This window comes from Meles meles, chromosome 19 (assembly GCF_922984935.1).
Source record: "Meles meles chromosome 19, mMelMel3.1 paternal haplotype, whole genome shotgun sequence".
In the NCBI taxonomy this organism is placed as follows: domain Eukaryota; kingdom Metazoa; phylum Chordata; class Mammalia; order Carnivora; family Mustelidae; genus Meles; species Meles meles.
This window is the reverse complement of record NC_060084.1, coordinates 49079277-49091463: the sequence shown is the minus strand read 5'-3', so window position 1 is coordinate 49091463 and position 12187 is coordinate 49079277. Positions and strand designations below refer to the sequence as shown.

At 54.8% G+C, this 12187-nt stretch overlaps 1 protein-coding gene across 3 annotated transcripts; it reads left to right on the top strand.

Annotated features, from left to right (window-relative positions):
* The first annotated feature begins 1419 nt into the window (after positions 1-1419).
* GPR4 (G protein-coupled receptor 4) lies at positions 1420-12187 on the top strand. 3 transcript variants are annotated; one of them, XM_045989279.1, is made up of 3 exons: positions 1427-1535; positions 5967-6093; positions 7890-12187. In XM_045989279.1, the coding sequence occupies exon 3, from the start codon at positions 8681-8683 to the stop codon at positions 9767-9769; it is 1089 nt and encodes a 362-aa protein (XP_045845235.1). In that variant the 5' UTR covers positions 1427-1535; positions 5967-6093; positions 7890-8680; the 3' UTR covers positions 9770-12187. The 3 variants fall into 3 exon arrangements, with proteins under 3 accessions (XP_045845236.1, XP_045845235.1, XP_045845234.1); XM_045989280.1 differs by lacking the exon at positions 5967-6093 and having other exon boundaries at positions 1420-1535; positions 8491-12187; XM_045989278.1 differs by lacking the exon at positions 5967-6093.

The following is a 12187-nucleotide window of genomic DNA, read 5'->3' as shown; positions in this document are numbered from 1 at the left end:
AGTGCTTAGGCACATGAGTGTATCTGTCACAATTCATTGTCTTGTTCCTTAAGATCTGGGCTTTTTTATTTTTATTAAAAATGAAGAATGAGGGATGTCTGGGTGGGTCAGTTGGTTAATCGTCTGACTTCAGCTCAGGTCATGATCTCCGGGTCCTGGGATTGAGTCCTGCCCCTGCTCCAAGCTCAGCAGGGAGTCTGCTTGTCCCTCTCCCTCTGCCCCTCCTCTGGCTCATGGTCTCTCCTTGTCTCAAATAAATAAATAAGATCTTAACAACAACAACAATAACGGAAGAAAAAAGAATTTGCGATCAGGGGCACCTGGGTAGCTCAGTCGGTTAAGAATCCCTCTCTTGATTTCAGTCAGGTCATGATCTCAGGGCGGTGAGCTCAAGCCCCATCTTGGGTTCCAAGTTCAGTGTGGCGTCTACTTGAGATTCTCTCTCTCCTCCCTCTGCACCTCCCTCTCCCACTCCCTGGCTCACGTGTGCTCTCTCCCTCTCTAAAAAAAAAAAAAAAGAATTTGTGAACCCAATAGCTGTCATTTCTGAGTGCTGCATGATGCCAGGTCTGTCTGAAGTGCTCTGACCGAGAACTCAGGACTGAACACTGCTCACAACCTGTTTATGAAGGATGTGACGATCATAATAAAAATCAGCAAATACTGTTTTACTCTTATGTATTCACTCCCTGAGAACACGTGTCTTGCATACCTATCCGTGCCTAGATGGCTTCCAGGCAAAAGACACACAACAGTAAACAAACCAGATGTAGACCTGACTCCTCCCGGCTCTAGTGGAGGGGGACAGATCATTTTAAAAGTTCTGTGGGGAAAAGTAAAGAAAACAGGGAGAAATGGAAGCACGGCGGGGGAGGGGCATGTTTTACAGACTTGATAGAATTGACACTAAAATGACATTCCCATGATAGGGAGACTGTGAGTGACCACTTTGACAGATGGGAAACTGAGGCACAGAGGACCATTAGGCTAGGGTCTGGTTGGCGGAGAGGCAGGACTCCTTACAGAGGTGGCCCTGGGTCCAGCAGTGAGGACAGACTCGTTTTCACTCTTCCTCGAGAAGGGAGGCACGCAATCATCAGAGAGTTAAGGACTTGGGCCTCAGAGGGGAGGAAATGGCTCAGCTCAAGGAGGGTCAGAGGCAGAGGACTGGGTCAGGCAGGAGGTGTAGGGCTGGCGGAGGGGAAGCAAAGGGGTTAAGGAGATGGGGGCGTCCAGGCTGGGACCTTGGAGGGGCTGGGGAGGTGGGTTGCTGAGGCAGCAGGTGAGGTTTCTCCCCCTCTTACCCCCACCCCGGGGCTGGAAGCCTGGTGGAGTGGGGCGAAAGCCTAGAGGGGTTAAGGGGCGGTGACAAGGGAGGGGTTAACGGGGGCGGGGCTGGCGGGGGCGGAGCTTCGGCCGGCGGCTCCGGCCCCGGGCGGACCGGAGTCGCCGCGGGGTCCCCGCGCCGCGGTCGAGCCCAGACGTCGCCGCAGCCGGGAGAGACGCCGCCCGCCCCGTCCAGCCACCGCGCGCAGGTAGGCGCCTCTCCTTCCCCTGCCCGCGTCCGGCGTCCGGCCGCCGCGGGGCCCCTCCTGGGCGCGCCCCTCGGGGACTCTGCGCCCCTGCGTCGGTGCCTCGGTCTCCCGCGCCGCGCGGCCCGTCCCCGCCCCTCTCCCGCGCTCCCGCCGTCTCCGCGCGGACCGCGTCTCTGGGTCCGTGTCCCTCTCTCCACCCGTCTCAGATGGGTCCCTGTCTGCGGTCCTCTCTCCCTCTTGGGTGTGCCTCTCCCTCTGCATCTCTGGGTGTCTCTGTGTCTTTTCCTTTCTCTCTGCTTCTCCGTCTGTCTCTGGCTCCGTCTCTCCGTCTCTGTAGCCCTTCTCCCTGCCTCCCTTTGCCTCTATCCCTCAGTATCTCCAACTCTCAGTCCCCGTGGATTTCTCTGCCTCCCAACTCCGTGGTTCTCCCCGGTCTCCGTGCATCTCTTTTGCCCTTTCCCTTCCTGTGTCTCTGTCTCTTTCTCTGTGTTTCCTGAGACCCCACGGTCATCTCATTCCAAATTCTAGTGCATCCCAGAGCTTTCCCCCCGGCTGAGGAGCTGCTTGAGAGTGGGGTGGGGGTGGGGTGTAGGGTTGCCGCTTGGGGCAGGTGGACTCTGAGGGACACTGTGACCCCAGCGTCCCCTTTAGAGAGTCCCCCCACTGCTCCTGAGGTCGCACCCACCCCACCCTCCGATTTCAGGAATTCCTGGCTGGGGGGTGGACTTCCTCCCCCACTTCCTCCCTTCCAGGATTTGGCTAGGTCACCATTAACTCCTTCCTGCCTCCACCTCACTCCCCCCAACCCCCTGCTTGCACAGGACATCCCACCACCCCCAACAAGGCTGAAGGACAGCTCTGGAATTTCTGTGAGCCATTGTTGGTGGTGGGGTGTGTTGTGTTAACTCAGGCAGGATGTGCGCTGGGGTACTTACTGACACAGAGGGAGCTGATAGGGGCCACCCCGTAACGCCCCCAAGCCTGGGCCACGCCACCAGCTCCCCTCCTCCTGAATCCACCAGGAGGGTACCTCCCAAGCTCTCTCTCTGTAGATAGACTCAGCTTCAGGTTTGGGGTGAAGATGGGGAGGTTTCCTTTTCTGAGGGGGTCCCAGTAGGGGGAAATAAGAGAGATGATAGGCAGCTCCCGGGCTCTGGGAATCATAATCAAGAACCCTTGAGCGTGAAATCTTTGAATGGAAGGATTCAGGATGGGAGAATGATCAAACGGAGGCCTGGGGCCCCACAATCTTCAGATCACAAGTCCTCAGGATATATGAATGCTTCAATCCAAAAAGATTAGTGTTGGAATCTTGGGCAGCTTTCAGGGTTCCAAGCAGAGAGAGCTCAAAGAGCTTACGGAGCCATGGAGGTCAGGCACCCATTTTACAGATGGAAAAACTGAGGCTGGGGAGCGGAAGTCCCCACAATGAGTCCATGTCAGGCTGGGGGCTGGGACTCCGGTTCCACTGAGGCCCAAATCCAGAGAGCTGGCTTCTTTTGCTGCCACTAAGTCGGATTAATTTGGGAAAAGAGGTCTTCACAGTGAGGAGGGAAGAATGCCAGGGTGAGTATGAATGGTTGGAATCCAGAGGGGAGCATTTGAGAAGCAGAGATGAGAAAATATTTCCAAAGCCATGGGGCTGGGGAGGGGAGAGGGGACAAGAGTCAGTTTGGGTGGGAGGGGTGGAGTTTCAGAGAAGGAGGGAAGAAGGGAAGGGAAATGGGGGGGGGGCAAGGATTAACTCCCGCCTGTTTCTGTCTCCTGACCCTCCCCATGAAGCCCACTGTTCCCTCGGGACAGGGCCTATAATTTGGTTTGTGTCTAGACAAATAATAACTCAGCTGGTGTGAGCGAGCTGGAGGGATGAGAGAGGGCCGGCAGGGCTCGGGATGGAGGCAGTGGGGGGCTCCTAGCAGTCCCCCCAGGGCAGGGAGAATTTAGGAGCTAGGCAGTGGTGACAAGCAACCCAACCCCCCACCCCCCCAGTCTCCCGTGAACCCCCCGTATTTTAGAATTCTGTGCCACCTTAGACCTTCAGGCTGCTGGGTCGTTAACAAGCAAAATAGATAAGGAGGGAAAAAGGAAGTGGGGTTTCACGGTATGTAGAGTGTGCTCCCATTTCTGTTTAAAAAAAAAAAAAGGAAGGGAAATACGTATTCGTGTTTGCTGGGCCAAGATAATAATCACTGAGAGTTTAATAATAGATGATGAAAGTCGTAGAAATGTTTAAAAAAAATCATAGAGCCTTCTAACAATAGAACTTTAGGATCTTGGAATGTGAGACTCCTGGAATATTAGAAACTTAAAGGACATGGAAAGCCGCTAGGATAATAATAATAGAATGGAAGAAAGGCAAAGCTCTAGAAGGTTACAATAATAGAACGGTAAACTGTGAACTGGACTAACAATAGATCCGGAGGATTTTCTGAGTGCTGGAATGGATGCTGTCGGAGGGGCAGAGTAGGAGGACCCTGGTGTCCCCTCTGGGTGGTGTGGGAGTGGCGGAGGGGGGTGGAGATGGAGACCACTTTGGTAGAAATGGGGAAACTGAGGCCCAGCAAGGTGGTCACGGTGGCCTGACTGCCCCCTGGTTTCCGGCGGCCGCCAGGGCACCAGGTGGGGAGCGAGACGCGGTGATCACATTTCGTCCCCTAATGAGCAGACCGGAGCTGGCCCGTCCCCCGGGGCTGCCAAGGGGGTGGCGGGAAGCAGAGCAGGCAGAGGAGGGAAGGGGGGCAAAGAGGCAGTCCGGTGGCTTCTAGGACAAGGCTGGTGAGTGAAACCTGACGTTGGCCGGGGATGTGGTGGGGGGGGGGCGCTGCATCACCTCTTGTCCTCTCAGCCCTCCAGAGTCCTTTAGCCTTACTGGATTTGGGGTGGCTGGTGGGGCCCAGAGTCTTATCCGGCTTGAGCAGCCGAGAGATGAAGTGGGGGCTGGGGTCTGACCAGTCCTTCTGGTCCCCTCACTATCACTCCACACTTGGGCTTATCTCTCCTCCCTTCCCTGGGAGGGGCTAGCGGGGACCAGAGAGGGGGTGCCTGGGGACTAGGGGGAGCTTCTTGTTAAAGATTTGGGGGTTGAATCTCCAATAAAGCTCAAGTAAGGCAGGAAACAGATCCCAGCTAAAGAGGAGCTTGCCCCCCCCCCCCCCCCCGCCGAGGCTGGGCAAGGGAGTCAGGTGTTGGGGGTGCACAAAGACACTGTGGTAGTTGCTTTTTGGTGGGAAGAAAGTCCTTCCTTGTACCTTTCAGCAGATTCTCAAAGGGGGCTGATAACCCCAGAAGGACTTGAGAAACATTACAGGAGCACAGGGAGTGAGGCGAGAAAACATTTGGGGAAAGGGGAAGCTCTTGGGTCAAGAAGGACAGGAGATCTGCCCGACGCTGACATGTCACGTGACTCAGACAACGGTCTTGCTGCTGTGGGCCTCAGTTTCCCCACATGTACAAGCAAGGGCTCAGAAACAGCCTTACACTCCCAGTTGGAGCATGCAGACCTATAGCACTGTGAAATGCTTTGGGTCTCGATTCTGGTTCTGTGATTTTGATGGTTTGATGATGGGCAGATCTTAGGTGGCGAAAAGAGAGGGCTGAGTGCCCCCCCTCCTTGCCCAGAGCCCCAGGAAGCAGGTGGGTTGAGGAGGAAGGGGGAGGAGGGGGGAGGTGAGCCCCCAGCTGGTTCCCCCTCGAGGAAATTAGCCATGAGAAGTGTATTTCCTCTGGCGTCTGGAAAGAAGTCTCACGCTGTACCCGCTCCAGGCTCAGCCGAACCCAGGAGGGTCTGGCCAGCGCAGGGCAAAGGGAACTCCCAGCCTTGGTTCCTTTCTTGTCTCAGCTCTCCTGTGCCTGTGAAATAATAGTAATTGTTCAAATGCTGCACATTTTGTAGAGGATATGCCGTCCTACCAAGGATTTTCTTGCCTGTGATGTGAATAGTATAAAGATTTTGCCCCCTCCCCCTTTATGCAAAAAGGGAAACTGAGACTCTGGAAAAGCATGAAGTTTCTTGATGTTACAAGAAAAGGGAGAGACAGAAGGCGAGAGAGGAGGGTGTTTTGCGTGGACTTGATCTGGGTGGAGAATATTCGAAGGGAGGAGCTGGATTGCCCTGTTCCAGCCCTGGGAGCTTGTGCTGTCTCCACCCTTTGTCCACAGGAACCAGGAACGACTGTCTGCGAGTCTGGGGTGGGGGCAGCCTCTGGACTGCTAAGGACCCCACAGGGGGTAGGGTTTACTAAGCGGGACTCAGCCCTGACCTTTCAAAGTCAATTATGTAGCGGATAGATCCTGCCCTTTTCATTTCATTTCCCTTCCAACCTCTTTCCCTGGGACCCTGCAGGGACTTCTTTGAACTTGTAGCTGCCTCAGAGGGAAAGGGAGCCTGCTTTGCAGGATGGGCTGACCAATGCCTGTTCCTTTGACCCACAGTCATTTACTGAGTGTCTACTATATGCTCGGCCTCTTCTGGGTGCTGGGAGACAGCAGTCCACACAAGGTTACTGCCCTCCTGGAATGTCCATTTCAGACAGACAGACAGATGGGAACAAGATACAAGGTGATGTGAGGCGACAGCCCTGGCGGGGGTGGGCGGGACTCTGGGGAATGGGGAGGGCCTCCCTTGTGGGAGTGAAGGAGGCGAGGGAGCAGAGTCCTAAGAAGATCCGAGAAAGAGCAAAGGTTTTGAGGCTGAAAAGAAGGTCATGGATCTTGAACCTACTGAGGTGGGGGAGGAGAGATGGGGGGGAAAGTGAGGCAGTGCCTCGTTCCCTGGGGCAAGGAGTTTGGATATTATCAGCAGTCTACTGGGAAGGCGCTTGGGGATTTCAGGATTTCAGTTTCCAGCAGAGAGGTAATGAGAGCTCATTTTCATGTTAACAAGACCTTGGCAGCTGCCCTGTGGGAAGCAAGTTGAAGGAAGCCAGAATGGCAGCAAGGAAAACCAGTGAGGAGCTACTGCACAGGTCCGAGCAAGCAGCGATGGTGGTGCAGAGCAGACAGTGGCAGGAGGTTCTGAGAGATATGCATGGGAAAGTCAAGAGGACTTTCCCATGGAAAGATGCTTTGGCATCTGGGAGGTTCCCAAGAAACCAGTGTATGATGTTGGGCTCATCCCTTCACCTCTCTGGGTCTTGGTTTCCTGATAAATCCAGTTGACTCAACCAGTGGTTTTCTAAGTGTGTCCTGGGGGCTTCTTCAGAGGTGGCTTCCCCTGCCCCCCACTTGATTTCATTGAGAACATAGAGCAGCTTCCTTTTTCCACTGTCTTGGATGGCTTTCCAGTTTAAGAGCTTGTTTAAAAAGATAGTTATAATAATAATAAAACCTTTCACATCTTAAAAAACTAACCCCATGCAAAGCCCTGGATAGAGAGACTTATAAATGTGCCTCTGACTCAGGACTTCGCTCTCCTACCCTCTGGGCTAACAATGGTCAGGGGCTTGGTCCATGACTGTCCTTTGCCATGCGTTTGCAGGTCTTCTCAAGAGGGTGACAGGCCCAGGGTTCTCACTCAGCAAAGTTGGCTGGGGACAGAGACAATGAGGGAAGCAGACCCTGAGAGAGGGACGCTGGCCCTGCTGCCAGGACTCCCCTTGCTGCTAGAATGTGATCACTTCCAGTAGTCCCTCCTTTCTCCCTGCACCCACCCAAAGTCCCCAGCCCCCACTGCCCAGCCCAGGGCCCTTTCTCTCCAGTTATTCTTGGGTGGAAACATGCACAGGCTGGAGAAAAGGGGTGAGAGCCAACATTATCCCTCCGTCATCATCAGGACCTTGGACAGGTCTCTGAAGGGCTCTGTGCCTCAGTTTGCCAATTAGGAATGATAACAGTGTGTGGGTTGTAGGGATCTTGAAAATGTAATGTATTAATGCCCATAAAAGTGCTTAGAACAGGGTCTGCGATATAGTAGGGCTCAATAAGCTTTAGCTGTTATTATCTGTTTTTATCACTGTCAAGGATGGGGTGTCCTGGGTTAGCCACAGAAGACTGATTCCAGCCCTGGTTCCGTCATGACCTTGCTGTGCATCCTTGACAGGAGTGAGCAGTCTTTCTGGGCTTCACGTCCGTTTGGGAAATGACAGGGTTAGCATTTGCCAAAGCGTGATACAATACTTGTGCATTTTACACAATTTCTGGAAGGAAGTTATAAAATCTGAGTGGCGTTATTAATGTCTATCAGGGAGGATAGATCCAGACCCCCAAATCTGCATTTACAGAGATCTGTTACTTAGAATGAAGCTCAGTTAGATATCGCTAGGATGCCCGCTCTCAGCAGCCCATGGGTTATGGCGAGGGGTGGGGGGAGAGGGGGGTGTCCGTGACTCCCCTCACCACAGACCTCTCTCCCCACAGGCATCATACAGTCAGCTTTGAACTGTGAGCTCCCACCACGACCAAGCCAAGCCAGAGCCCCTCCCCTGCCCCCTTCAAATTCCTCACTCCATCCGTAATCCTCCTCCATAATAGCCTTTACTCACCTCCTTCCTGTTTCTTAAAAACCCTTCCCACATTTCCCAGACTAAGGGCACCTACTTTTCCATAATCTTGCTTGTTTCCTTATTTCTTACTGGGGTCCTAGGGAGCACCACCACCCGACTGACGCTGCCTGGTGTTTTCAACCCTGCCTAACTGTAGTCTGCCCTATCTCGACACTATCGCACATATTTCACGCCTCTTCTAGAACATTCCACCCCCCATCCCTTCAACGTGACCACGCATACTTTCTATATCCTCTACTAATATCTCCCTCTTACCACTGCCCACTGAGGCCTCCATCTCTTCCATACATACCCCCCTCGGCCAATTCCTGGGCTACCCCTCAACTCCCTCATTTCCACTCTGATTGGGTCTATAAACACTCCCTTGACAAAGCTCTTTTTTTTTAATCCCTCCTCCCACCCCAAGCTTCCCTCTGATCATAATTCTATCCTTCCCCCTACTTTTCCCTCTCAAGCTCTCCCCTTCCCTGCCCAGGCCGGTCCACGATTCACAGTCACCCTCACCTCTCCCCCGTGGACTGCCACCCACCATGTTCCCCTGAGCCTCCAAGGAGGGGGCTCAGGGGGCCCGATGGCCTCCCGCCCCCCGTGGCCCCACAGCCCCTGTGGGCCGGGGGAAGAGCCTCGGGAGCCCCAGCGCCGAGGATGGGCAACCGCACGTGGGACGGCTGCCACGTGGACTCGCGCGTGGACCACCTCTTCCCACCGTCCCTCTATATCTTCGTCATCGGCGTGGGGCTGCCCACCAACTGCCTGGCCCTGTGGGCGGCCTACCGCCAGGTCCGGCAACGGAACGAGCTGGGCGTATACCTGATGAACCTCAGCATCGCTGACCTGCTGTACATCTGCACGCTGCCGCTGTGGGTGGACTACTTCCTGCACCACGACAACTGGATCCACGGCCCCGGCTCCTGCAAGCTCTTTGGCTTCATCTTCTACACCAACATCTACATCAGCATCGCCTTCCTGTGCTGCATCTCGGTGGACCGCTACCTGGCGGTGGCCCATCCACTGCGCTTTGCACGCCTGCGCCGGGTCAAGACGGCCGTGGCCGTGAGCTCTGTGGTCTGGGCCACAGAGCTGGGGGCCAACTCAGCACCCCTGTTCCATGACGAGCTCTTCCGCGACCGCTACAACCACACCTTCTGCTTCGAGAAGTTCCCCATGGAGGGCTGGGTGGCCTGGATGAACCTCTACCGGGTTTTCGTGGGCTTCCTCTTCCCCTGGGCCCTCATGCTTCTGTCCTACTGCGGCATCCTGCGGGCTGTGCGGGGCAGCGTGTCCACCGAGCGCCAGGAGAAGGCCAAGATCAAGCGGCTGGCCCTGAGCCTCATCGCCATCGTGCTGGTCTGCTTCGCGCCCTACCATGTGCTCCTGCTCTCCCGCAGCGCCGTCTACCTGGGCCGCCCGTGGGACTGTGGCTTCGAGGAGCGTGTCTTCTCAGCCTACCACAGCTCACTGGCCTTCACCAGCCTCAACTGTGTGGCTGACCCCATCCTCTACTGCCTCGTCAACGAGGGGGCCCGCAGCGACGTGGCCAAGGCCTTGCACAACCTTCTCCGCTTCCTGGCCAGTGACAAGCCCCAGGAGATGGCCAATGCCTCGCTCACCCTGGAGACCCCGCTCACTTCCAAGAGGAACAGCATGGCCAAGGCCTTGGCAGCTGGCTGGGCGGCGGTTCCGCCCTCCCAGGGGGACCAGGTGCAGCTGAAGATGCTGCCACCCGCCCAGTAAACCCCCCACTCGTGCAGAAACCCTTCACTCCTCCAGTCTTAGCTCCCTTCCCTTTGGGTCTACTGTATGCAAATTGTATGTAAATGAGGCTGTGCTCATATTCATAAGAGTAGAGGAAAACAGTGAGGTTGGTGGGTCACTGGTAAATCATCAGCCTCCACCATGACCCCCTAACAACTCGGTTGAACAATTTGGGGGTACTGTGCTGGGTGATGCTAGTGACACAGTGGTGACAAATGACAATCATGGCCCTCCGTCACGTGCTCCCACTCCCATGGGGGAGACAGACCTGCCCCCAGAAAGGGATGACCCAGAGGGGGTGAGGCTCAGACAGGGGCACCCAGAGGGCCTCTGACCCAGTCTGAGGATCAGGGAGGGCTTCCTGGAGGAGGAGACAAGTAAATTAAGTCAAATATTTGGTTTCCAGAAGGTAACGACAAGAAGTGTGTGTGTGGGGGGGGGGAGGATAATTTCCAATAAGGAGATAAAATTTGGGGACTGAAGGAGAAGATGGGAGAAAAAATTCACCCAGGGGTAGCATGGCCATTTTTGCCCTTGGGAAGCCCCTGGTCTAAGAAGGAAGTGCGGGCATGAAGGGCACGTGTGAGTTTCTAGATTAATAGCATTCTCCAAGTCAGGACCAGGGAGGAGGGAAACCCAGAACCCAAGTGAAGGGCAATCGGGGCAGACTAGCTGGAGAGCTGAATAGGCAGGCCGGGGCAGGGGCTCAGGACAGGAGAAGGGTATTTATTCATTCATTCAACAGAAATTTATTTATATCCACTCTCCGCCCAGCCCTGTGCTGGCTGGGGCTGGGGAGCGTGAGGGTTGACCAAGACAGCCTAGGCCCCCACCCTCATGGGGCTAACGGTAAACAAGTAAATAAAAATAAATATAATGTTTGGAATTGATAAGTGTGCTGGGGGAAAAAATAAAGCCAGTGGGTGGGGGGCAGCCACTGGCATGGAGTTGGATCTAGAGGAGGTGGTCAGGGGAGGGCTCACTGGAAGGTGAAGGTTGGAACAAAGAGCAGGTGCTGGTTGGCCCTGGGGCTGTCAGGGGGAAGAGGACGTTGGGCAGAGGGAACAGTAAGTGCAAAGCCTCTGGAGAGAGAGAGTGCCTGAGTTTTGAAGGAGAGCAAGTGGAGCAGGGCAGCTGGAGCAGAGGGAGGCCGGGAGGGTGAAAGGAATGGTTGATGATTGATGGGACTGGCAAGGAACCAGCCGATCTTTTTGGATCTTTTGATCGGGGCTTTGTAGGTCCTGGTGAGGACTTTGCCTTTTACTCTGAAATAAAGGAGAGCCACAAGAGGGCTCTTCGTGGAGGAGGGATGGGATTTGACTTAAATGTTAACAGGATCCCGCTGGCTGCTGAGTGGGAAACAGAATATGGGAAGGGAGCTGCCAGGAGGCCAGCGACAGGTGACTGCAGTAGTCCAGGAGGCAGCTGAGCAGGGTGGTGGTGGGGTGAGCAAGGAACAGTAGTCAGCTTTGGGATTTGTTTTGGAGGCATACTTCAGAATGATGGAAGAAGCACAGGGCCTTTTGGGGTTATGTAACACAAGCCCCTTGCCCATCTTGAGAAAAGGGCGACCGGGGGCCTGAACTGGAAGGACCTCTCAGAATGATCCCGGGCCCTGTTCCAGGGCGGTCACCGGAGAGGCCAAATGACTAGGCCAGGGTCACACAGCTGGTGAGTCAGCGCTGGGGTTATCCTGGGCTCCCTCTCCCCTCTCCATCTCTGCCTCTGTTCCCATGCCCCAGGGTGGCCGAGGCTGCCCGCCTTGGTTGATGGGGTCACCCTCCCTCTCCTGGCCCTTGGGGATCACCAGGAATGGGCATCCTTCCATAACCAGGCTGGAGAGCAGGAGCAAGCACCCAGCTCTGGATAGGCCTTGCCCTTTCTGCTAGGTCACCTCCCTCCCTTCCTCCCAATGGATGTATAATAGGCTCCAAGCTCCTGATGAGATGTGACGATCCTCCTACACATACACACCCCTCCTTGTCCCAGAAGTTCCCAGAAGGGTTCCTGGAAACCGTTCTCAGAGAAAGGAAGAGGAGGGAGGAGGGGAATGAGAAAAAAAAAAAAAATGAACTTAATGAGGAAAATGGTTTTACAGGAAGGGAGGGGGGATCACTGAGATGCAGGAAGTTGGGGCTTTGGTACTGGGTACGGAGAGAAAAGAGGGAAGCCTGGGATCTATGGGGCCTAGTAATTTTCCCACCCTAAAGCCATAAAGCTACTGGGATGGAGATGTAAGGGACCAGAACCTTTGGAACACAGTCCCTTCGGAGAATCAGATGAAAGCCTGCACTCCACTCCTCCATGAAATGCTCATTCCCATTCATTTAATAAATATTTATTGAGCATCTACTGTGTGCCAGGCACTTTTCTAGGAGCTGAGGAAACAGCAATGAA

Bases quoted from the DNA above. Each gene is read 5' to 3' on its own strand.
- GPR4 (XM_045989280.1), top strand. From the start codon at position 8,681: ATGGGCAACCGCACGTGGGACGGCTGCCACGTGGACTCGCGCGTGGAC.